The sequence below is a fragment of the Spinacia oleracea genome, chromosome 3 (genome assembly GCF_020520425.1).
Source record: "Spinacia oleracea cultivar Varoflay chromosome 3, BTI_SOV_V1, whole genome shotgun sequence".
Classification (NCBI taxonomy): Eukaryota; Viridiplantae; Streptophyta; class Magnoliopsida; order Caryophyllales; family Amaranthaceae; genus Spinacia; species Spinacia oleracea.
The window spans coordinates 58687199-58714337 of NC_079489.1; the positions used below are offsets into that span (position 1 = coordinate 58687199).

At 35.7% G+C, this 27139-nt stretch overlaps 1 protein-coding gene across 1 annotated transcript in view; it reads left to right on the forward strand.

Annotated features, from left to right (window-relative positions):
• Positions 1-16855, forward strand: part of LOC110796558 (nuclear pore complex protein GP210) — a 31536-nt gene extending 14681 nt beyond the window's left edge. The window contains exons 14-36 of the mRNA XM_022001618.2: positions 458-520; positions 1981-2172; positions 4493-4552; positions 4618-4686; positions 5306-5449; positions 5584-5703; positions 8190-8309; positions 8431-8586; positions 8663-8725; positions 8827-8942; positions 10361-10775; positions 10930-11020; positions 11114-11223; positions 11415-11486; positions 12494-12569; positions 12845-12952; positions 13075-13216; positions 14368-14442; positions 14567-14783; positions 15225-15291; positions 15834-15925; positions 16169-16229; positions 16342-16855. Of these exons, the coding sequence (XP_021857310.2) occupies positions 458-520; positions 1981-2172; positions 4493-4552; positions 4618-4686; positions 5306-5449; positions 5584-5703; positions 8190-8309; positions 8431-8586; positions 8663-8725; positions 8827-8942; positions 10361-10775; positions 10930-11020; positions 11114-11223; positions 11415-11486; positions 12494-12569; positions 12845-12952; positions 13075-13216; positions 14368-14442; positions 14567-14783; positions 15225-15291; positions 15834-15925; positions 16169-16229; positions 16342-16694 (2982 nt within the window). The 3' untranslated portion in view covers positions 16695-16855. The remainder of the gene's footprint in view (positions 1-457; positions 521-1980; positions 2173-4492; positions 4553-4617; positions 4687-5305; positions 5450-5583; positions 5704-8189; positions 8310-8430; positions 8587-8662; positions 8726-8826; positions 8943-10360; positions 10776-10929; positions 11021-11113; positions 11224-11414; positions 11487-12493; positions 12570-12844; positions 12953-13074; positions 13217-14367; positions 14443-14566; positions 14784-15224; positions 15292-15833; positions 15926-16168; positions 16230-16341) is intronic.
• The last annotated feature ends 10284 nt before the right edge of the window (positions 16856-27139 follow it).

Consider the following 27139-nt stretch of genomic DNA (forward strand, 5'->3'; position numbering starts at 1 on the left):
ACCTACTAACACCAAGACCACCTTCATTCCTCAGTCCCCTCTTCTCAGCCGCACCCTTAAAGCCCCAATAGTTACTGATGCACTAACCATGAGTATACAATTTTAGCCGAGGCAGCCTTAAGGATGTACCATTAAACCTTGGTATTATTTGTACGAAAATGATTTATGACACTTTTCCTTTGTCTTTGACACTTTGTGTACTAATCCAAAGTTCCAATCAGGAGACTTAAGAAATGTGAATCGATCAATCTCGACAAAATTTGTCCGTGGTGACCTGTAATGTTGAATGGTGTGTACTATGCGTAGTAATTAATCTTTTGTGGCATAAACATAAAGAAATTTTGAATTGGCGGCACAGGCTTTGGTTTAGGAATTTTATTATTAGCTACTATGTGGGCTTTACTGCTGGGAGGAAAAGATCTAATGATTTGTTTAATATATTTCTCACAAAATGCAGGTTGTCTCGACGCTACAAGTTTTTCCAGAATTCAGTTTGCTTTTCTTTAATCCCGGTGCACAGGTACTTGTTTAATTCAATAATTATTCAATTCTGCAATGGAAAGTTTATGCTTCTATAAGAGCTAAACCAATTGAGTATTCAAACCTTTTTTTACGAGATCCTCAACTAAGCGAACAGAGGAAACCACACAAATACTCTCAGCTCAATCTATTGTTTTTTGAGTTTTCTGGGTTTTACGATTTGTTTGATGCTTTTTTATGATTTTTATCCGTGTTTGTTGATTATTTTTTATTTTTATTTTTCTGGGTTTGTTGTCCATTTTTCTGATGGACCAAAGATTCATTTGTTCTTTTGGGTTTGGGATGTAATGGTTAAATCAAAATGGCGCTTAACTTCTTTTCGCTTCCTTTCCATGAAGTAAAGATGGTTGTCCCTTCGTCCCGTTATCACTTGGAAACAATTTTGCAATTGCAGGAGGTAAGGTTGCGTAGGTCCGACCTCGCCTTACCCCGCTTATTGCAGAAGCCTCTTTGAGGCAATAGGGTAATGATAATGATTTTTCTGGAATTGTTGGTATGTTGATGATTTTGGATGGGAGGGGAGTAGTGGCGGCGGTGAGGGGCAGCTCCAGCGTTGAGGGGAAAGGCCAATATCGATATTGAAGGAGAGAGAGAGAGTTTGTTTTATTTAGTTGTTTATTGTTTTTTGTTAAATAAATAAACTTCCCATATAAAAATTTGTATTTCCCCATAAAACAGTACAACATTTATTACCAATCATTCAATACTTACATTTTCTTGATACTCGGGTTTTCTTAATAATAATAATAATAATAATAATAATAATAATACTAATAAGAATGATAATAATAATAATAATAATAATAATAATAATAATAATAAAAATAATAAAAATGATAATAATAGTAATAACATTTCTGAATGCTCGTGAACCGAATTGAACTAAAGATTTGAACCAAACTGAACTAAATGCTCATGAACTAAACTGAACTGAAAATGAATCTTCAATTAGAAAATAATCCCAAAAGAACAATGCCTAAGAGCATGTTTAGTAACATTCAAATGCTTGGATTTGAGGAGAGAGAATCAATTAAGATATTAAAAAGTAATAAAAGTGAAAGGAGAGAGAGAAAAAGAGAGAGATGGAGACCAGGAGAGAAAATGCCTTCATGAACACATTTTTCGAAGACCAATAAAGAAAAATATGCAATATTGTTTGAGAACCAAATGGTTGGGTGTTGCTAAAAGTACTTTAAGGCCGCTAGCTTTTCAATTTATTTGTTAATAAATGTTACTCTTCATAAAGCTTCAGCTTTTTGTTTGTTTTCTTCTGTCAATATCACAAATATATCAATTGTGCAGATCACGTAAGTTTGTGTTGACAATGCATTAATTTGTAGCAAAAACTTTCTTGAAGCTTGCTGATGGAAATAGACTATTTAAATTTCACATTTCTGAATTGTTATTGAAGCTTCAAATCTAAATGTTCGTTTTCTTCAGATGAATCTTTCAGTTGTTGGAGGAAGTTGTTTTCTGGAGGTTAATGTGATTGATTCGCGAGTTGTAGAAGTTCTGCAGCCTGCAGCAGGTTTACAGTGTTCACAATTGGTGTTGGTTCCGAGAGGTGTGGGAACTGCAGTAGTAAAAGTAACTGATGTAGGGCTTTCTCCTTCACTAAAAGCTGTTTCAACGGTAACTTTTCTAACCAGCACTCTTTTCCGTGCTTGAATAAGGGATCTGTCATTAAAAAAAAAACATTGTTGGTTCCTCTGAATTTATCTGTTATGCTTACAAGTTTTTATTTGCAGTGGCTTTGTCATAAACTCATAACGTATGCTTATTCTCACTTGAAAATTATAATGGCTACTGTTACTCCCAGTGGTTCTGTCATAGCATATGCTTATTTTCTGACTTGAATGTGTAAATATGTAAATATGTAATGGTCACTATTTTGGCAAAAGTCTACACTCCACAGCTCTCTTTAGTCAATAACTTTGGTCTACATTATTGCTGACATTTGTTTTCTTTTCCTTGTCACTTAACTTACATATTTTCATTGTAAGCTGGTATAATGCTTATTTTTATGAACATGTTATGATCATCTTGTGGTTTGTTGTTCATCTAGATTTGTTCCAAGTAGTAACTGTATGGTGGTAAATAAGCTCCAGAATATGCAGAAATGTGTACACTTGTTTATTTCTTTTCTTTGTTATTATTAATTAACTAGTTAGCACCCGTGCAATCGGTTTCCTTAAGTTTTTTTGAACAATTAACTTATTCAAATGCTGCATTATTATGGGCAAAGGTTACTTTTAAAGTGGGCATTAGTTATTAGTTTTGATTTAGTATCAACAACTAAAAAAAGGAGTTGAATTAAGATGCAATAAATAAAAGGGGGTCATCTCGTAATTTACTCCACATTGAATATTTAAAAGTCATCGTTGTTGGTAGTACTTGATGTCTAAAAAAGTTAATTAAAAAAAAAACATGTGAGATTTTGAAAGGAAAAAAAAACCGTGGTTTAGTATAATATATAGATATAGATTACAAAGAAAATTACTCCCTCTATTTTTGTATGTTAGTCCCTTTTGGAATCTAAGACGATCCACTTTATTGACACTTGTCACATGAATCTCAAAGGAAACTAACCCATATGGGTAGGAGAGAGAAATAGTTAAGGGGTTTATTTCGTGTGATGACTTGGCACAGACCTCCAATAACCATCACCTACGCAAGAAGAGACAAGGGAATGCAGGGGAAAATGAGGCCAAACCAAGTGGACAAACAACATCATTGTTTAAATAAAGTGCTGAAGCGCGAAGCTCTAGGGAAAACCGCTTAAATAGGTCAGAGCGAAGCGTATGTGTTTAAGCACGCCGAAGTGCGCTTAAGCGCATGAAGGGCGCGAAGCTCAAAAAGCGCGCTTTGTTTCATTGATTCTTTTATTTTTTTTATTACTTTATGTTGAAAGCTTTTTTTATATGTTATTGTGTTTTGGACCACACCCTATTAATTCTTAACAATAGAAAGTAGGCCAAGAGTCCAAAAGAAAAGAAAAAGGAAGAAAAGAAGAAGACAACGGTCACAACAGCCGGCCCTAGCTTCTGGATAAACACTATGTTATATGCTTTATTTTTGTTAAAATAAAGAGTAATATATTTTTGGAAGCAAATCTGATGTTTATATATTTTTGTGGTTTTTTTAGTAAGATATATATGCATACTAGTAAAAAAACCTTTAATTCTTAAAAAGCGCACTTCACTTCGATGAAGGACGCGCCTTGCGCTTGCCCTTTGCACTTAGGCTCTAGGACTCATATCGCTTTTTTATTGTTGTGGGTTGGTGGTAGTACAGTTGAGTTAGTAAATAAAAAGTGGGGAGCGCAGTAGAATCAACATTGTGTTTTGTGTAAAGAAATTGGAGACTTGTGACCTAAAGTCACTATTTTGGACATTGGCATCCTCAAGTTGCTATTTTGTGTTTAAGCCCTCTTGTAAGAGAATTCCCAGTAATCAAATCATTCAACCTTTCCTCTATATAGCTGTCTATTCTATGGCAGGTTTGTGTGTAACTGTGTACATTACATTTCGATATTTGAATAATAAATGGGCCATTTGAATATTTATTTGGGACAAAACGGAATTGCAATTGTGATGTAAGGGTATACTGGGGATAAATGTTGGACAAATAAGGAAAGATTACGAAAAGGATTAACAAAAAAAAATAACTCTTTACAGAAAGAGGACTAACATTCAAGAACGGAGAGACTCACAATCTGTTTTCCGCATACAAATATCAAAGATCTTAACCGGTGATTACGATACAGTCTACAGAATTAAAACTTTCATCAATGTCTAGAATCTAAATGTTTTCTAAGTGCATTTCTGTATCCTTTCAAAGCATCTTTCTGGTATGATGTAGCAGACTATGGTTGTAAATTATAGTACTCTATGTTCTTGAAAGTTTAAACTATCATACTGGTTGCTTTAACATCGACATTCTTTAATTTCAGGTCAAAGTTGCAGAGGTGGATTGGCTCAAGATTATTCCGGGGGGAGGGATAAGCGTGATGGTATGTGTTTATATTCACTTTTATGACTATAGTTGTAAGGAATTAACATGCTTTGGGACATGCAGGAGGGAGGCCTGATTTCTATTGACCTTCTTGCCGGAACGGATGATGGGAATATATTTGAGTCCTCTCAGGTTTGATTTCTTTCATTATTCCCTTATTTGCAGAGTCCAGCATCATATATCAAGTGCTCTCTTTTGAACATTCATTTGAGATCTGGAAGAGATATGGATTTAGTTTCTGCCTAAAGCCTATCAAACTGTCATTAATGACAATGTGCTTTCAATCAATTTGTTTTGGGATATTCAGCAGCTTTTAGGCTGTCTTCCAGGAGTCATATTACTGTTGAGGTCATGATCCTATTGCAAATGGTTCATTAAATGAGTTTTCGACCTTGCAATTGTAAGCGGTTCTGGAGAAAAGATAAAAAGATGAAATCAATGTTATAGTCTCTTGAATCAATGATGTACCTGTTTTCTCACTTTTTTTTTTTTTGATGCAAGCTTGGAACTAATAAATTAAACGGTCAACCAAGAACAGGTTCATGGAGGTCTGTCCTCCATCAAAACATCCGAAACAAACTCCGGGACTTGTTCAATAATACATAAGTTATAGGAACTCCGGGACCTGTTTTCTCACTTTGTAATACAAAAAAGCCACATTGTGGTGCATATTTAACGCAATCATGGGGATATGTAAATTTTCCCTTTACCTCCGACTTATCCTTTCTGAGTTCATCTTTGCTTTTGGCAGTATGCTTTCATGAATATTCAAGTGTACATCAAGGACCAAATAGTCGACCTTGTAGATGGTTATAATTTAACTTTTGGTGATGGAATTGTTAATGCTTCCAACTTTACAATCTATGGCAGATCGGCTGGAGTAACCACTCTATATGTAAGTATTCATACCTTTTAATTTGATTTATGATTTGTCTTAGTTGTCTATTATTACTAGAGAGTATGTTTTCTGCACTTCGGACAACCTGCATTTTATTTATTATATTTTATTTTACCAAAATTGCAACTCAGGTTACCTCTAGACAGCAGTCAGGTAGAGAAATATACAGTGGAAACATTACGATTGAAGTTTATGCTCCACCTGTTGTACAACCCAGTGATATTTTCTTGGTTCCCGGTGCATCTTATATGGTATGTATCGGATGTTTCATGTTTCTAATATTCTGAGATATCTGTTCAATAATCTTTTTGGCATTTGTACAAGAACTAGTTATTGGCCCACCTCGGGATATAGCAGGTAATATGAGATAATATTTTAATTTGACAGAATTGTTCAAATATTAGAATTTTAGTGTTGGGGTCCTTGGGGATATAATGGTTTGATGAGACATACAAATTTATTTTATTGATTGGTGCATTAGCATAAGTCATTATTAACTGGATAAAAAAAGTTTTTCGCATCATTGTAGCTATTCTTTTATTTGAAATTTATTTTTAATTGATTGGTGCATAAACATAAGTAATTGTTAACTGAAAAAAACAGTCATTGTTTCGCGTCATTGTAGCTATTCTTTTATTTGAAACAAAGTTCTTTCATTTTAATATTCAAGATATGAAAGTTTGAGTTGACATTATGAACACAAAAATGTTATACCTTTGATGATAAGTCATTCACATTGTGAAGAAAAGGTTATTGGTTCAAATCTTATTAGAGACATTTTTTTAAAATGTGAAGTGATAGTTGGAGTTGTAGATGTTGCATGACATGATTGTTGCAAGTACAAACACCATCCTCTATTTCAAAAATAAACAAAAAAACAAACTTTGTCCTTATATCATTCATTTTTAACATAAGTAAACGATAATAGTTATTTTCTGATCAAGGTTTCAGATTTAAGCATGAGAGATTGGCTTCGACAGTTCGACCTATGTCCCTTGGAGTTTATTCTGTAATTCGTAATTTTCAGTACATTTGGGACACTAGATCTTGTAAGGCTTTCACGCTCACGTACGGAACTTCTGCTAAGAATCAATGTGAAGAGTAGGGGCACTTCAGGGATTAAAATTATAATCAAGTTGTTAGTAGCTTGTGGAAGAAGATAGTTTCTTAATTAGGGCAGAAGCTCTATATATTATAGAGCATGTCAGAGAGAAGTTATGTTGGTAATTGATGAGACTATTTTGAAGCTTTTAGATTGCTAATTGGGAGAGAATCAAGCCTTCAAAAGCTTAAATATCCTTTATTTTCTGTAATTCCAGTATTATTCAAAATCGTCATCTTCTTCCCTTATCCTGCCAATAATGTTTTCTAAGCTAAGTTATTTCTTAGCAACTTCCAATATAAATCTCAATGATCTGGTTCTTTTGAATCTTAATCTTTTTAGTTATATACAGTGATTGTCATTACACCGGTTGGTCTAAAATGGATAGGTCTTTTATTGTAAACCCATGGAAGAATTACTGGTGAAAGGTGTCGTGTCATTCTCATATTTTCATTCTATAATTAATGTATATGAAATGAAACACCTTATGTACAGGAAAACTGTTGTACACATCAACTGTGTAACTTAAATAATATAAATGTTTATGATGAAGGAGAACTCATCATGATGCCTGTATTAGTCCCTTCTAGCCTACCAACTCTTTTTGTACTATGAAAATAAAAATAAAAAAGAAAAAAGGTGAAAGAGAGAAATATGGACTCCGCTTTACCCTGGAGAGTGCCAGAGAACACCCTTTAAATCCTAATTATAAATTTAAAATATTCAAGAAGCTTATCTGGGGGGTGGCAACGTATCCCAGGGGCCTGTGTGATTTCATGAAATTGGGTCCTCTTTCATGGTTCAAAATAAATAAATTGAAGATATTAATAGAAGTTTTCTTGGACATATTGTAACATTCGAATTACCTGGCAAACATATAATATAACAGATTCACTCAAAAAGTGTAGCTCATTTGGTGTTGTATATTTTACTACGACACTTTTAACGTCAAATTTTCTACAAAGTCATTTTAAAACTTTAAAAAAGTTAACATTTGTTTACCTAGAGACAACGAGAAACTAAAAAGTTAGAAGTTAAAGATAAATGAAAGTAAGTAGATAATTGAAAGAGAATACAAGTGCATTTGACAAGTGAAGGAGCGGAAGACATCATAGATGGAGCAAAAAAAAGGGAACGAATTGAATCCACCCTAAGATTCTGACAGCTTTCATTTAAACAAAAGTTGGATCCTTCTTTCTCAGTTTTTAGAAGCTAAGAAAAAGAGAAATAAACATATGAATGTCTTCATCAGGAGCGAACTCAAACCAATTGTATTTAGCCAACCGCTCTTTAACACTGAACCAAGCCCATTTCGTTTCTACAACTGCCAACTTAAAAAACTAAATATTTATTTTTGGGGCCCCATTTTGTCTGGGGGCCAGGTGCAGTCGCCACAGTGGCACCGCTCCATCGCCGCCCCTAGTTGTGCGTAGCCCACAGGGAAAAAGCTTATCTGTTCCATTCACAACTGTAATTGTGTTTCCTGTATCATTGTTAAACGAGTTGTGGTCTTCTGTCTCAGATAAATGACCTGGAGGGGATTTTTAATTGATTGAAAATACTCAGTGGGTTGCCTTGGAACTTTATGGGAATTTCTTTCTGAACTTCATATCATGCTTCTAACATTTTCTTTAGCTTACTGTGAAAGGAGGACCAAGGATTGGTGTCTTCATTGAGTATACAAGTACGAATGATAGCGCTGTAGCAGTTCATGCTTCTGTTGGACAATTATCTACAATTGCACCGGGAAATGCTGTAAGAGAATAGCCATGACTCTCAGATTTTTCTCTTGTATCCTTCCTGTTTCCAAGTGCACGAGTTTCTGTCTAGCTGATATGTATTTACATTCTTCTTGCTACAATTATTTTAATAACAGACCGTAGTTGCCACCTTTTATGGAAAAGAAAGAGCAGTCCTTTGTCAAGCTCATGGTATAGTCAGAGTAGGGATTCCATCTGCAGCAATCCTGAATGTACAGAGTGAGAAACTGGCCGTGGGACGTGAGATGCCGATTTTTCCTGTCTTAGTCGAGGCAAGCGAAGTCACATACATGTCTATGTTTCTTACCCTTTCTTTCTACGCTTTACTGATACCCTTGATTTCTTTAGGGAGACTTGTTTTCATTTTACGAGGTTTGCAAGAATTACAAGTGGACTATTGACAATGAGAAGGTCAGATAATTCGTGATTCGTGTAAAAAAAACCCACCTACTTATAGTGCTGTACTGTTCATGATATTGCCTGTACTAAATGGATGTTGAACTCGTAAACAGGTATTGGGTTTCCACCCTTCTGGGCATACAAATGATAACTACAAGCTGCAAAATTTGGATCTCAGCAACTATGAGTATGAGCAGGAAATCAATTTGATTAAGATTTTATCTGGAAGGTATTTTTTTTATCCTACTCGTTTGGGCGGGGTAAAAATTATAAACACATTTATGTACGAAAACAATAACAAGGAAATGAGAAAAAGGAAATAGGAACTCTGATCATGATGTTCATCTAAACAAAGTCCAGGAAGGGTCTTGTGGGCTTGAATATCGAGTGTCATGCTTATTGTGAATGTGTATCTATTGTCAACTGAAACAGCTAATGACGAATTGCTATTCAGAGACTTCATGGCTGGCATTGTAGATGTTTAAGAGAAGTACTTCATAAAGTACAAGTCTGTTGAGGGCATTGGCTACTTGAGCTTTTCTCTTGTATCAAATTAGTACGGTCTATAGACTATAGTATGAAAGTACTATATAGATAAATTAGTTGTGTTTGCTTCTAGGGTCCAGCATGATTGGTATGCATGATTACTTTTTATTGTTTATTAGATTTTGAACCACATTAAACTGATGCACCACTTAATGGTGCTCCAAATGTGCATACTTGAACAAAGTTTGCCGAGGTGAGGGGTTGTGACCCTTTGCCTGAAGGGAAAGTGTTTTAGAACTTGAACACTTAGTTTCCTCTCTCCCTATCACATTGATTGGCTTAATGTAGAAAAGCGTGCTACGAGTCAGTGTGCAGATCCGCATGAGTATGCCTTCTTTCTAAAAGGACTTTGATTTTGTCCTCTGCTTAAGTAATAGCTAAAGTTCAGTCTTAGCCCTCAAAAACGTAACCCAATATCTTTGTTTATGAGTCCTTTAGGTTTTTTTTTTGTTTGGACTTAGGAGTACCATCTCTAATAATAGAGACCCATAGTCACCATTTAGAGATTCCCCTTAACTTTTGATAGATATATGGTAGGTGTGTGCTGGTGGCAGTGGAGGAGTGGTGTTACTGGTGTAGCTGGAGTTGGGATGGGGTGTTTGTCTTAAGTGCAGTAGTGGTTGGAGACTTGGAGGTGGGTGTTATTCTGAAAACCTAACCTCTAAAGTGTTCAAGTTCATTTAACGCCTCATTAAGGACATGTACATTTACATTTAACGCCTCATTAACATTTACATTTACATTTACATTTAACGCCTCATTAACATTTACATTTAAGGCCTCATTAAGGTCAAGTACTCATGTTCAATAAAGTGCAACAATGCATGAACAGCTTTGAGATTTTGGATTGTTGTTGGTACCAAACGTAAAGTGCAACAATTTATGGCCACCAATGAGTATTTCCTTTTATTAAAATTTAGCTTGACGCCGTAACTAGCACAGAGACAAAATCTTCAGTGATTAGTATTTTAGGGGACTCTGTGCTCGTGTGATGCAACTTTTTTCCGTTTTCTTTATAAAACAATTACTTGTGTTAAAACATCATGCTATGTCTAATACTTTGTCAATTTCACTTTGTGCATTTCTTTTTCTTGAAATCAGGTCTGGTGGAAGAAGCAAAATTGCACTTACATTCACTTGTGACTTCTCATCTCCCAGTTTTTTATTACAATCGAGGTCTTACAGCGCTTCTCTACTCATAAGAGTTGTGCCTGATCCTCCTCTTGCTCAAGGGATTCCAATTACATGGGTTCTTCCTCCACATTATACTACATCAGATCTTTTACCTCCATATTCAAAATCACACATTACTACGGACTTCCAGAGTCAAACAGGATACGTTACTTACTCTTTATTGGGATATTCTGGAAAAAATGTTGATCAACTGCATAAGGGTATCATTTCTATATCTGGCAAGAGTATTACAACAACAGAGAGCAATAATCTTGCTTGTATCCAGGCAAAAGACCATAGTACTGGGAGAATTGAGGTTGCTTCTTGTGTGAGGGTGGCTGAGGTACTATTATAGGCACTTAGTGACAAATAATCTTGCCAATTGAACTACCAATTTTCCTAATTATCGTGCTGCTTATTTTCGTTATTTGATGATTTTTTTGTAGTTTATAATGACTAATCATAGTTACCTTGTTCATGCTGTCATTCTATTTCAGGTTTCTCAAATCAGATTCCCGAGGAAGTTAACATTTCATTTAGCTGTTGGCGCTGAACTTGAACTCCCTTTATATTTCTATGATAATTTGGGTATTTCTATATTTTACTTTATTTGGTTCGTGCTTGCTAATCAGTGAGATAAAAGCTTTCAAAAGATTCCGTGTTTAAACTAGTTTTGCGCAGGAAATCCCTTCTTCGAAGCCCGTGATGTGTTTTTTGACATAGAGACTAACTTCAAAGACATTCTTGCTATCGATAATGTTAATCAGAAAAACGGTAGTACTGTGATTAAGGTATTCTATTAACTATATGACCTGGAAGCATTAAGGTTCAGTTTACTGGCCATGGTACTTTCAGCTTTTCATAGTAAACTATCTTTTTGCAACAGTTTGCCATTTTTTTATCTGCTGGTTTTCTGTTTCTAGTAGTTTTTTGTTGCTCAAGTATCTTGATTTGAGTATGTGATCTCTTTTTTGTGTCAAAGGCAATGCAACATGGTAGAGCTCTTGTTCGGGTGAGATTTGATGGTAATCCACAGAAGTCAGACTATGTCTTGGTAATTGTTTCCCTCATCAGGTCTTTCAACTTTGCATTAAAAAAGAGTGGAGATTTCCATGCTCATTACTCCCTCCATATTTTTTTAGGAGTTAGAGTTGACCGCACAAATATTAAGGAAGCTTAGTTGAATTTTGTAAATTAATGATGCAAGTGGGGTAGTTGACAATAAAAAAAAAAGAAAAAAAAGCAAGTGGCGTAAATTTTTTAATCAAAGAAAAGGGAGTGGGGTGTAAAAGTAAAAACAATGGAATTATTTATGTGATTTTAGTGGGCCACATAGAGTAGGAAATAATAAACAATTGGGAAGTGGGATGTAAAAGTTACCAGAAATGGAATTGTAACTCCTAAAAAGGTACGGCCGGAACAGTAATTTTAACTCTTAAAGAAATACTGAGGGAGTACATTTATATGTGTTATTATTATTATTATTATTTTTATTATTGTTATTATTATTGTTATTGTTATTGTTATTGTTATTGTTATAATTTTTAATTTGGAGGGGTTGGGGGAGGGCATGGCATCTATCAGCTATTAGTTTGGGATAGCAATTTACAACTCAGGTAACGTGAGCCGGAGGAAGTACAATAATATGTATCACTTCTTATTCTCAACTAACTACTGCACCAGATCATTCAACATGGAAATTTTTCATTTGAGTAGCAAAAGTTTTATTCATGATAATACACTGGAGTTTGACATGGTTTACATGAACATTATTTGGTGTTAAATGACGGACAATTTCTGGATCCATCTGTCATTATCTATGGTAAGATTGGTGACCCAGAAAAGACGTCATTGTTGCGGAGTGGGGTCAATTTTTAAAATGTCCTATAATACGAGCTTACCTTGGATATTTCTCTTTTTTATATGAATTAATCTCACTACGTATGTGTTACTCATAGAAAGTTCAAAGATACGGAATTTTCTTTGTTCTCTTTGCATGTTGACTTATCTTTTTCGATCAAATTTGGAATGTGCACGTGAATTAATCTTTTGTTTGTTTAGGTTTTTGTGGGAGCTCATATAAATCCACAAGATCCAGTTCTTCACCCTGGAAGCAATTTGAGCTTCAGTGTAGAAGGTAAAATTGGCCAATTCCTTCTTATTTCAGTTGAACAATTAAATTTCGCCCCCCCCCCCCCCCCCCCCCCCGCCCACTTCAGTAGATGCCACGTGTTGAGTTAGTTGTTATGACTACTTGGCTTTATGTATGGCATCCTAGATCACTTAGCATTTTTTCAGAATTGTGGCAATTTACCATGATAGAGTGAAACAAAAAAAAAAAAAAATTTGGCGCTGTTTTTATTTCCTGATTTGACGTCCTTTGTCAACCAACCTTGTTGTTTTCTTTGATAGGTTTAAATGGTCAAGCATCAGGACGATGGCTGAGTGGCGATGAAAGTGTTATTTCGGTTGACTCACTTTCAGGTGAAGCTGTGGCAATTGGGAAGGGTACGGTCTCAGGTACTTTTTCTATTCTCGGTGCTGCAAGATGTTCTAGGATTTTGAGGCATGAAGACTTTGTATGTAAATATTATACATTCAGAATTATTTCACCAACACTTGAGGATGTATACTGTAAACAGTGACATTTCAAAGTTCAAGCTTGAAACTTCAAACTACTGTAAGAGTGTTGAATGGGGATCTCATATCTGTTGGTACTCCAACGGACACCATAACAAATATTCCTGTCCCCCCAGGAGGATATAAATTTTCAGTGAAATTCAGGTTTGTGATTTTTTCTCCAGTTTTCTAATGCAATGTTGTTTCTTTTTTCTTTAACTTTCGGCATCTCCAGTAATTTCTCTATATTATCGTGCTTTTGTCCAGTTTTTCTTTATTTCCCTTTCTCCCCTATGTTCATTCGATGAGGTTGTTCAGTTAGCCTTTGGTCTTGGCGAAGATACAGTAACTGTAACTATCTCATATCTGCTGATAGAAATTCATATTGTTGACTTGTCATAGATTAAATGTTGGTTAACTTGAGGCTAGATTTGGTAGTTTGACATCCATTTTCAACTAAGAGTGAGATTTATTGTTAAATTCAATTTCGGATGAAAATGGATTGAATCTAATATTTCAATGCGTTATCCTCTACTTGCTTTAATGTAGTAGCCTAGTAGGTGATTGAGTTGTCTTTAAAGCGAGGGTCTATTGGAAGAAAAAAAGTGTGTCTGTTATTATAGAAGTAAGGCTGTGTACATATGATAATAGTAATGGTACCATTTAATTGATTATTTGTTCCTTATGACTTGTTCTAATGTTTAGTTCCTATGTGAATAATGGGTATTTGTCAGTTTGCAACAATATCATTGTTACTTGGAATAGATCATTCTATAGCACATAATTTTGATTTTTTTATATTTTTTATTCAAAATGTTTTATTGAGGCCACTATTAAAGAGCGTGGTTTGTCTGAATAACAACGGTAAAAAGTAAACACAACGAATGGGGAAAATACATACGGAGTAATTAAGATAGGTATCTATCTCCCAAGATTGTCATTTTCTGCCCACACCTATTCTGGAGTGTAAGATTTTAAGCAAATGGAAATTCTTGATGTTTTAAAGGATAATTCAGTTGAATGCAACTTAGTTACAGCAAGGACAGTACCAATCTGGAATTATGATCTGGAGTTCATCAAAGTTTAGGCAACTACTCCAATTTGGCAATTCTCCTAAATTGCCTAGGGAAGTCGCATAAGATGTTCATTGTAGATATCTGTATTGTCGTATTAAAATAGAGGTACTTTTTTCAAATTTTCTAATCAAACTTGTCCTTTGGCAAGAAGTGGATATGAAATCTATATGGGATATTGACAACTTTAGAATCTCCAGTGACTAACTTATGATTTTGACGTTCTTCTGTGTAATATTGCAGTGACCATGGTTTGAGAGGTCCTAGTCAAAATATGGACCTTCCGTATGAATGTCAAGTGGAGCCTACTTTTGTTGGGTATGCTGATGACCCTCCCACTTAACCCCCACCCCCTCTCTAATGGATTCCGTTCACTTTCGAACCTTCGAACTACATCTCATTTCCTTTTAACTTTTTTTTTTATATAAAAAATTTATGCCAGGCATGCTAAGCCATGGAAGGATCTTGATACGGGTGATTCGTATTGTCTTTTCTTTCCTTACTCTCCTGAACATTTAATGCACACGGTACCCAAATTGAAGAATAAGAGACAAGATATATCCATCTCAATCCATGCTAAACTAAGAGATGCCAATGATGTGTCAAGCTCTGCATCTGCCTTATTTCTTGGTGGTTTTTCAATTTTGGATATGGATAAGGTAATTAGTTTTTGTATGCTTGACTTTTTATTCTATTCGGGATATTAAGAGCAGAAGACAGGGAAAATGATTAATGCTTTCTTGTTTTAGATTGATAGCAATGTTGCATTAAATTTATTGTATCATTTAATTTCCCCGATGTCTTTTAAAAGGGTTATAGCCTTAAAGGGATTCAAATGTATGCACCGCTGCCCCATACAATTCCAAACAGGCACTTCTATCCTTTATTCTACCATTGCAGATAGATTCTTTCCATTTGACCCTTGATCTAGAAGCCAAGTGGCCTATTGCAGAAAATCAGGGTTTCTTATGAAACCGTTTATTTGGTTTACTGTTACGCCCAGATGAAAAATTTCACCAGTGCCCTTTGAATTTATTTTTTGTACTAACTTATTTTATTTATTTATCTTGTTATAATAATACTACACATTCTGTAAGCAGGATTCTTTGCAGTTGAATTTGACACGGAACTTTAACAGAAGCATCATAACAGTAGTGGGCAATACAGGTAAATAGCTGTTTACATATGTATGTGCGTATATTTGGAAATTTGATGATTCTATTTCTATTTTAGGTAAAAATGGCAACTTTTCAGTCATCCTAAAAGAGTGTAAATGAATATTATTTTCAGATGAAGGGAGTATTTAAGAAGTATAAAAGGATAGAAATAGTTTATGTTCTAATATGTAAAATCTAGTTCTTAACCTTAAGCCTCTGACTATTTCGCACCAAAATATTGAAGGCGATGAATCAAAATTGAGAAATGCTACCATTGAGGTCTAGGCCTAGTGGTTAACAATGAGGGCCTGCGTACGATAGGTCATAGGATCGAATCCCCAATCCCCCATTTGTAATTTGTATTGAGCCTGTGGCTCATTCGCCCCCCAAATTTGATGAAATGTGTATATTACATGAGATATGTATTATATAGTGTTTCCTTTTGCACTTTTATGTTGACGTGCAAGATGCTGCACATACCCAGAAACCTATGCATCTCTTTCAGGCATGACTTCATGCATACTAATGAACCAAGCTGTATTGTCAATACAGATGTAAGCACCCACTGGTTGAACCGAGATCTTTTGACGGTGAGGAGCTTGCTTAAAGAAGGTTCTGGCATCGGGGGGCGTGTACAATATGAGGTAAATGTTTATCCTTAGATGAAATCTCCACAAATTTAAGCAATGGTTTATTAGGTATTGGAGAGTGGATTGGGAAACATATTTTAGTAAAACTGAATTTCATGATGACTGATGAGCAATAAATAAAACTAAATGAACTTTGTTTCTGACATCTAAATAAATGGTGAACGTAATGTAGAACAGGCAGTATGAAACTGTGTTAAATTGTTACTTACTGTTTTGCAATTTTGTGGTTACTTTTAGGTTGAAGTTTTAAAAACAAAGCCTTTCAAGGACAAACTTACATTTACTCTTCCAGCCACTGGTAAGCCTATCTATGGTCTTTGTGTGTCTCCATGTGTTGCAAAACCTGGAGGTAATAATCTACTCCTTACTTTACTTTATTTATTTATTTATATCTGACTCTAATTCAACAGGCCAGAGAGTAGAAGTACATGTAAACTATGAAGTAGGCGAGGAAAAGGCACCAACTAGTGATATAACACTATGGGCAGGAATAACAGGGCTTATACTCTTGATACTGTCTGTACTCATCTTTATATGTTTCCTCGACAGACCTAAAAGTAGTCGTTCATCTACTGCTCTCGATGTCCAAAATGTTGCTGCACCTCAGACTCCTGACTGTCCTGACCGTAGCAACCATGCTCCTCAAAATGAACGGTCCCCTCGGACACCCCAACCCTTCATTGATTATGTGAGGAGAACAATAGATGAAACTCCTTACTACACGCGTCAAAGGAGAAGATTTGATCCACAAAACACCTACTAGTTATCCTCTCAATGTTTGTTTTAGTGCTTGTTGTACATGTGCATTAGCTACCTTGTCATACAATCGGCAAAATCCTTTGCCTATACATTTTGCATGATTCAATTATTGCACCGTTTGATCCTTCTCGTAGGTTCGGGTACGGAATATAATTTATTTATTTATTTTTGTGCACAAAACCGCTATCGTTCGTTGTGGTTTAAACTATAACTGCTAATGATGATACCTCTTCTACATGTTACACGCTATTATTGGTAGCGGTTTTCCTTTAATAAATAAATTAAAACACTACACCCACTTTCCTAGGTAGTCACACAATATTAAACATAGAGAACCGCTAAAATCAGTAGCGGTTCTTATGTTAAACCGCTACTAGTGTTAGCCGTTCTTATTAAACCACTACAGTGTTGGCGGTTTTATTTTAAATTAAAATTTACAAAGAAAAGCTCGTATCCGATCTTACGTGGGCGATACCACAAGTCCACAACAAATAGTTTTCAATCTAATGCAAATTGGGAATTAATTATTGTTTTAGCTATTTATCGGGAAATTGTTTAATTACTTTGACCGTGGTTATTATGACTTATAGTTTAATCAACATTGCATTGCCTCGGGGAAACAGAAAAACAATAATTGTGATTTGTGAATAGTGCAAAAAGCATACTTCATAACATTTTCGTGATTAAATCGGGAAGAAAATCCAAAAAAAAGGTGGAAATAAAAAAGATACAACACTATTATAATAGATAGTAAGGAGGGAATGTGAAATCTTTTTTTATTTTTATGTTTAATCTCACTTTGGAAGGAGACAATGGGGATTTGACTTCCCCTTGTGGTAGTGTACTACAAAAGGATGTTGATCCTATATTATATATAGGCCTACAATTTAATATTCTTCCTAGGTCGATGTCCGAGCGGTTAATGTTAACAACCTGTAAATTCGTTGGCAATATGTCTATGCTGGTTCAAATCCAAGTCGGCCCAATAATTAACTCATCCATTATTGAGATGAAGGTTTTTCTCCTCCCGAAATGGTTGATATATATAATAAAAGAATCAATTTTTCGGTTAAATACTTTATTTTTTGATTTGTTTGCAGTATTGTTTTAGATAAGAGAATTCGAGAAATTGAAATTTGGATCAAAATCCAGAATAATGACGACCAAGATTCATATTATGATGTTAAAGTTCAAAAAGAAAAAAGTAGAAAGAAAAAAAGAGAACTTTTTTTATTGAAAGATTTAAGAAAATTTGTAAAAAATAATTCAATATTTAACCGTTATGTAACACCCCGACAATTCCCTCTTTTCTAAAACAACATTTTAATATAAAACGTAGAGAATTATCGAGGCATTATCGCCCGTGTGAAAACGTAACGGCTTATTCAGAATTTTGCAGCGGAAAACATAAAACTAACTTTTAGGTTCATAAATAATCTTATTACATATTAGGTCCAAAACCAATTAACTGAAATAAGGAAATACGAATAGTACGACAATTTCAAATGTAAGTTAACAAACCAAATCACTTAATAAAGCAAATAACTACAAGCTCTCTAATCCCGATCCCAATGATGCATCATCTTCAAACCTGTAGATGGGCAGCGCTTATTGATCCTTAGAGATTGCTCACCAAAGTTGGGTCATCACAGGATCAATAAGGCATAGCCATGATCAACACACACAAACAAAGCACGTAATCAGCAAAGCTGAGTACTACATACTAAAACAATAATAATCCTAACATGATACTATTAAACATAAACAAGGGCAGACAGAACATGATAATTTGACGACCATACTTGACAAGACTGGGCTAGACCTACAACAATAATATTATTTTAGTTGAAATAGACAATGGACCGAGTTGACCGTCCGACAGCCTTCACTAAGGAAGACGAGGTACGGGCGCGACTCCGTAACCTCAGAGACCTGCGATATCGAGGAACATTTGAATAAAAATAGGACACGGTGATCAATCCGGTCCGAGATAAAGGCCATGGGCTACCACCATGAACCCCAACTCCTGTTTGTCCGTCACTTTAGACGTGCACAGTCTAAAGCTATTGCTACTCAGTTTCACTTTACATGATTTACAAATTGAGACTCTGTTATGACTCAACAATCACATAAGGCATATAATCCACATTCCTTCACAACTGTTTTTATCTTGGGATTAAGTACGTGATCATAAAGGCATCAATCAAGACTCATTCCAATTTACCCAACCTTTCCTTTAACCATGATCAGCCCTGTATATGGGTATAAAGTTTCAACTTACTAAACAAGGTCCTCGGCCCTCATAAAGTAGTGAAAAGCTAAAAAGGGAACAACAACCAATCGATCCAAACCAATCATATAGAATAATCTAGTGTTCCCAACCAACATGTTTGTATCAATCATCCATACTAACATGTTACAGTTCTCTTAGTGCAAAATAAGTTCAATAAGTTTGTCCAACAGTATTAAACATGCACATTCCCTATAACCAAGTTCGTCCATAATATCAACATCACCAAGTTCAACAATAATATCAACATAACCAAGTTCAACAACAAATTCAACATGGTTTCAACAATTAGCACACATTCCAAGCACGCAGGTATGTACGTACCTTGTGTAAACAAACAATAGGCCACTTTAACACTTTCAAAAGTCGCCTACAAAGAATTCTCCGCCTAAAACAACCAACAAATAATCCCAATCAATTCCTAATCATTGACAACCATAAGAGAGCATTCTAAATGCATCCTAAACATATTTAGAACTTTCCCCAATATCAAAACTTAAACATTTGATTTCCTAGCATCATAATTATTGAATTAGTGATTGAAATTCGTTGAAAACTTTTGCAAACATCGTACTTTAAATTTTCAGCAATATAAATTCATTTAAAAGCTTCACCAAGGTCAATCTACGTTCCTATTATCTCAAAACAACCAATCCAATGATCCATACTCAACCTATCATGATTAATAATCATAAAAGCCTTGAATTTCATACTTTAAACAATCAAAAACCAATATTTCAATGTAATTAGATAATCTGAAAATTAATAACTTTATTATAAAATTAATATGATCTCAAATTCATAATTTAAATCACAAAACCCATAACTTTAATTCAAGAAAACATAATTCGAATTAATAAAACATGATCAAACCCTAAATTATATTTTAATCAACCAAAACTGAAAATAATTAATTTATAATATCAACACCAAATCTAAAAATCATATTCAAACCATAAAGATTATAAATTTAATTCAAGAACATAAATCAAATTATTAAAACATAATTAAACATTAATTAGTTTTAAGGGTTTAGAAATAACCAAAAGAGAGAATACAGGGGGTGCTGCCGGCGGCAGGGCGGCGCGGCAGGTGGGTGGTCGTCGGCGCTGGGCGACGCGGCTGGTGTCTCTAGGGTGGTCGCACAATGGTGGTGGTGTTGTGTACTCCTATGGTGGTAGCCAGCGACGAAGAGGAGGGGATAATTGATGGCTGGCAGCGCCGCAGCGACGCTGCAGGTGAGCGGCGTCGGGTGGAGGGAACCACGAAGGTGGCTGGCGGTGCTTGGTGGTTGGCGTGGCTGCGCGACAACAGAAAAGGGTGAGGAAGAGAGAAAGAAAACGAAGGAGAAGAAAGAAGAAACATAAGGGAGAGGAGAGTTACCGGCGGCGGGTGGCTGGCCGTGCAGTCGGTGGTGGGAACAGCAAGGAGAGGTGGCGGCGGTGGCTGTGCTAACTTGCGGAAGAAGAAAAATAAGAAAAGGAGGAGGGAGGTCACATACGTGAAAGAGAGGAGGGAGTAAAATCAGGTGAATTGTATGTGGGTTTGAAAGGAGTGAAACTTGTGAGTCAATTTTGGGCTTTATCTATTTGGGCTTTTCCAAAATTGGGCTAGGATTAGGATTAGGATAAACCGAATAGGATTGTTTTTCCGAATTCAACATATTTTCCTAATTCAAATTCTTTTCAACATAAAATTCTAAAATTATTCTTGATTGCACAATCGCTAAAATATTTAGAATATATTTAAGTAAAATTAAATATACATTAAATATACAAATATAATAAAGTTCAAAATCGTTAAATATTTAGAACGTACTTAAAATAAAATAAATATACGTTAATTATATATTTATTACTTAAAATTTATAAATTCTATTTAAATATAAATAATATACGTTAAAATATATTAATAAAATTTATAAATTTATGGGGGATTACACGTTATTCTAAAGACAATATCACCTTTAATTTATTCTAGAATAATCCAATCATTGGGGTGTATCTTCCCAAAACAGTAGTTGAACTGTTGGTGATCAGATTTATAAGTAAATGTGACACATGTCACTAACCAATTAATTGGTCCAATTTCATTTAATTTTAATTTTCAACTTGTTTAGAAAGCTCATCTTTCTCCCTCCTCCATTTCTCCCACGAAAACAACCCCTCCTCAACTCTAACTCCTTCCTCCTCTTGCTCTTCTCTCCCGTCTGTTCTCACGCATGCTCCACCCCCCCCCCCCCCCTTCTTCCCCTACGTTCACAACTATCTCTCTTTCCCATTCTATGTGAATTCACTTGCACCATTTTCCCCTCTCCACCGGCACTACCACCATACAATCAACCAAAAGTAATATCTCCGACCGACAACGATCATGTAATCCCCCGTAATTTTATACATATTATTATTATATTATTATAACGTATAGTTAATTATATTTAAATAGAATTTACGAATTTTAGAAATAAATATGTAATTAACGAATATTTTTTTATTTATACGTTTTAAATATTTCAACAGTTTATGAAATTAAAATAATTTTAGAATTTTACGTTGAAAATAATTTGAATTACAAAAACACGTTCGAAATTGGAAAAACAATCCTAACCATTTTGGATTTAAGCAACCTCAATTCTAATTCTAGCCCAATTGGGTGAAGCCCAAATAACAAAAACCCAAAATTCTTTACTCCCTCCTCTTCCTATTTCACGTGAAAGGCAAAAACCCACAACCCTTCCCTTCTCCTTCACTTTCACGTGACCCTCAACCCTCAATGTAATACCTCGTATTTTTCTATTATTATAAATATATTTTATTATATTTATAAAGCATTTCGTTGTATTTTTACAAATTAATTTCATTTAATGTAAATTAAATGCACTTTTATTTTGAATTAATTTAAATATTAATTATTTCGAAAACCGTATTTTTATTAAATAAATTCAAGGAATTTATTTAGTCGGGAATTGTTGGGTCATATTTCAAAAACGAATTTAATAAACTTAAAGCCCGGTCGTTTTGTTTTAATTAAACCCAACAAAGCCTGCAAGGAGTAAACTTAAATGAGCCCGGTAAGGAGCCCAACTCAAAATTACCCTAACCTAGCCCACGAGGGAGAGAAAACCTATAAATAAACCCTCTCATTAAACCCTCACAAATTTTCAGCACTCCCTCTCTCTCCTCACTTTCTCTCTCCTTGCGGCACCCTTCCCTCTCCTCTCGTCCGACCCCTTTGCTTGCAGCGCAAGGCACGCGGCCGTGTCGTGTGTGCTCGCCCAGCCTCACGCGTCGTGCCTCGTCCCGCAATCCCGCAGCACAGCGCCCTTGCTGTGGTGCTGTGTCGCGTGCCCCTTCGTGCCCAGCCCCGTGCGCGCAAGACCTCGCTATCTCTCTCTCGTCGCCTCGCCCCGCAGCGCAGCACCCTCGTTGCTGCTGTGTGTTGCGTGTGCGTCGTGTTATGGACTTTTATAATCGTTGAACTATCATGTTATGGACTTTTATAATCGTTGAATTATGTCAAGCATGTTGTTCAAGTTGGTTTGCATGTATGAGTAGTGCGCATGCAAGTTGTTATTATTATTATTATGCTATAGTACAGGATGTCTAGCATAATTATTGAGCCAGTCGAATATTGCCAGTGAGCAATATATATTCTACCAAAGGGGTAGAATATGTTAGAGAGTCTACGTGAATTGAATTAAGGACAATTCGTGCTAAGGGCACACCCCGCTTGTTAATAGGCAATGTCGGGTTATCTCAAACAGTGTTTTTGAGAAGGAACAATGGGAGTAATTTCACTTGAGTCTTGTTTGATCACAATTCATAAAGAAGTAAAATATTAAAGAGTCGTTGTTGAAGTGTTTAATTGTTCAATTGTTTGTATGTTGTGTCTTGAGTCGCCTTGAACATAATATACTAATTAACGTAAAGTGTAACCCAAAGAGCTTCAAAACTCTTGGAACGTATATACCTTGAGTGTAACACCCTAATAATTCCTTGCTTTTATAAAACCATTTTCCAACTTAAAATAAAGGAATTACTAAAGCATTACCGCCACCGTGATAACGGTTAAGGCTATTACCAGAATTACGCAGCGGAATTAAATGTCAACTAACTTTTAAAAACCATCATAAATAAAATATCGAGGCCTCCTACAATTTGGAACCATAATGGCCCAAAACCCAAAGTACAATAAGTAATTCAAATATTTCAAACATAATTAAAATAAAGTTAAATAAAATAGTTTCAAAGAACGAAAGCATGCAACTCTCTCAATCATCCCAAGCCACATGATTTCGATCGTACCTGATCTACCAACCTGCTATATTATTCTACTCCCCAACAATGCAAGTGCAAATGATGGATCATCATAGGGTCATTAAGGCAAAGGCCATGACCGAAAACACACAAAGCACGTAGTCAGCAAAAGCTGAGTACTTACAAGCATAGAGTAATGAAACTAAGCATGCATCACTCACTAAATACTAATCAACATGCAAAAGCCATATAATAACAAATCAAACAATCATGAAATACAAGACTCGACTCTTGACTCGACTTTTGACTCACAATCTAATTAGAATTAGCTTCGAACGGGCCAAAAGAATAATCCACAAAGGGAAAAAGGTGATGGGAGCCAACCAAACACCAAATATAATAATAAAATCGGGCCATACCGAGTGTCGGGCCATACCGACGGAATTCCTGCGCATAATATAAATGAAACAACGTCTTGTATCATTAGTAGGAGTACGAGATTTCCGGCAAGACTCCCCCCATTGTTCATACTCAAGGTATATACGTTCCAAGAGTTTTGAAGCTTGTTCCGGTTGCACCTTACGTTTATTAATATTTTAATAAAGGCGAACTCAAGACTCGACAACATGCATACATACAATTAATAAACGACAACCAAAACAATCTTATTTTAATGCTTTAAGACTTGTGATCAACCAAGCAAGACACTTGTGATATTACTACCATGTTCCTCCTCACCAAAGTGAGACTCCACATCATGCATATTAACATGAGGGTTGTGCCCTTGCACGACAAATCCTAGTACATTTCATACATAATATTCCCAACTGAACCCTACATGTGCGGTGGCTTACGTGAGCTAACCCTTCACATGTGGTAAAATAAATAGTACAACGAGGTACAAATAAATGGCTCAAAGTATGCTAGACATCCCGTACAATAGCATACAAATAATTAATCCATCCCTTGCATGTGAATTGAACCATACATGCATAAATATTGAACAACATGATTGACAATGAAATCCATACTCATAATAATTTCAACATGCTTGTTCAACAATTAATTCAATAAATCCAACATCACAAAACACATGCTCGTTCACCAAAATAAACATGATTTCACATAATGTAATTCACATCATCAACAATCATGTAATGTCATTGACAAAAAGGTGTGGTCGCCCTAGACTTGTACGTACCTTGAATACCTAAGCGTAGGGGCCACTTTGCAATAACGAGCACTCAACTAGAAATCACCTCCTATCATCAAAATAATGAAACTTAAATTATTTCCATGTTCATTAAATTTCCAGCAACTTTATAAAAATTAAAACTTCCTTTAGACTTTAGAATTCAATCGTTTTTCAATAATAAAGTCGTCTCAATTTGTAAAATCAATGCCTAGTACAAAAACATACTTTTTCCGCCTTTAAAATCAATAAAAATCGACACTTTAAAGCCTTATTCAAATCTGAAAATATGATTGATTATCATAATTAAAATCATCACCTAATTATGCTAATCAATTGACTTATTAGGTCTAGGTTAAAACCCTAACTTGAAAATCCCAATAACACTAGTTTAATATTATAAAAATCCATGCTTTATTAAATAAACAAATCTGAAAATTCATCCTTTAATAATTAAAACAAACCTAATGAATCACAACACACAAATCCTCAAACCACGGTATTCATAACCGGTTCCCAGCATTTTAATTACTCAAAACAATATTAATATAATAATTTAAAATACGGAATTTAAATAGAATAGGTAAGGAAGAAGAGAATTATACCAATCCGGCCTATAGCACGGAACAATCACGAATTAGGGTGATTGGGCGAAAAGAGATTGGAAAAAGAACACGAACAACAACAACACACACACACACACACGCAATCGTGTGTGTGCGCGCAGCAGCGAAGGGACGAGGCACGGGGCGCGCGCTGTGCGCGAGGACGAGGGAAGCAGGGGCGCGCGCTGTGCGCGAGGAGAGAGCGAGAGAAGGCGAGAGTGTGGCTGGGCGCTGTGCGCGCGGGCACGAGCGAGAGAGCGAGGGAAGTGAGGGCGCTGCGCGCGAGGCACGAGCGAGAGAGTGAGGGAGGTGTGGGCGCTGCGCGCGAGGGCACGAGAGAGAGAGTGCAGCGCTGGGCGTGAGGCCGAGCAGCACGAGAGCACAGCAGCACGGGCACGGGGCTGTGTGCGTGCGTGCGGTGTGCCGAGCAAAGAGAGGAGAGGAGTGAGGTGCAAGAAATCAAAAAGGGGCTTTATGAAATTTTAGGGGTTTATTTAATGATGGGGAGTCCTATTTATAGGCTCCCTAATCCGTTGATGGGCTAGGCTTAGGATATTTAAGTTGGGCTTAGGAATTAAATGAATTGGGCTAGCTTAGGACTTGAAATAAATACTTTTGATTTGGGCTCGTTTAATAACACGAATTGGACTTTTTATTTAAAACCCGAAGCTTTAAAAATCATTTGCAACTCATTTAATTTCCCGAGTCAAGAATTAAATTCGTTTCGTAATTAATTAAAATAATAAATATTCTAATTAATTAAAATACATTAAATAAAATGCATTTAAATATTATTTAAATGATAATAAATCGTAAAATGCTTTATAAATATAATAAAATATATTTATAAATATTATAAAAATACGAGGTATTACAGTCTACCCTCCTTAAAAGAAGTTTCGTCCCGAAACTTGGGTTCGGAAATCCAAAAATTCAACTCAACTTGAGACTTTCTGAGACTTTTCAATACGTTTATTTACAAAAGTTTTAAGTTGCTGTACTCTTTACATGATTAAACAGGACAATAATAAGTGCAAATTCAATAGAAAGCACTAAATTAAGCATAAAATAGGGGAAAACAAGGTAAAAAGCGCGAAATTTTACCGCACTCTACCCCCCTTAAAAGACACGAGTTACGACCCCGTAACTCAACTAACCTCGGGAAAAAGCTCGGGATATTTCTTTCTCATTTCGTCCTCCGCTTCCCAAGTGGCTTCCTCAGATTCTTGATTAGACCACAACACTTTGACAATTTTCACATCTTTAGTACGCGTACTATGCACTTTGCTATCAAGGATTTTGACAGGTCTTTCCTCAAAGGTTAGACTTTGGTCTAATTCTATGGTCTCCGGTTGCAACACATGCGATTTATCCGGGATATATTTCCTTAACTAAGATATGTGGAACACATTATGCACTCTATGCAAGTCCATAGGCAAGGCTAGTCTATAAGCTACCTTTCCGATTCTTTCTAAGATCTCATATGGGCCTATGTACTTAGGGCTTAACTTCCCTTTCTTCCCAAATCTCATGACACCTTTCATTGGTGACACTTTGAGCAACACTTTATCACCTATGTTGAACTCTTCATCCCTACGTTTCAAGTCTGCATAACTCTTTTGGCGATCCTGCGCCGCTTGAATATTTGATTGGATGGTTCGGATTTGGTTCATGGTGTCCTCTATCATTTGAGGTCCCAACACTACGGTTTCACTAATATCGTTCCAACAAAGTGGACTTCTACACTTTCGTCCATACAAAGCCTCAAATGGTGCCATTCCAATGCTAGCATGATAGCTATTGTTATAGGAAAACTCAATCAAATCTAGGCTATCTTCCCAACTTCCTTGGAAATCAATAACGCATGCCCGAAGCATGTCCTCCAGGGTTTGGATAGGCCTTTCAGTTTGGTCATCCGTGGCTGGGTGGAAGGCTGTACTCATTTTCAATGTCATACCAAAGCTCTTCTGCACACTTTTCCAGAAATTCGAAAGAAACCTTGAATCTCTATCTGATACGATATCCTTAGGAACTCCATGTAACCTCACAACATTCTTAATGTAGGCTTTAGCAAGTTGTTCCATTTTCCAGGTTTCCTTCATTGGT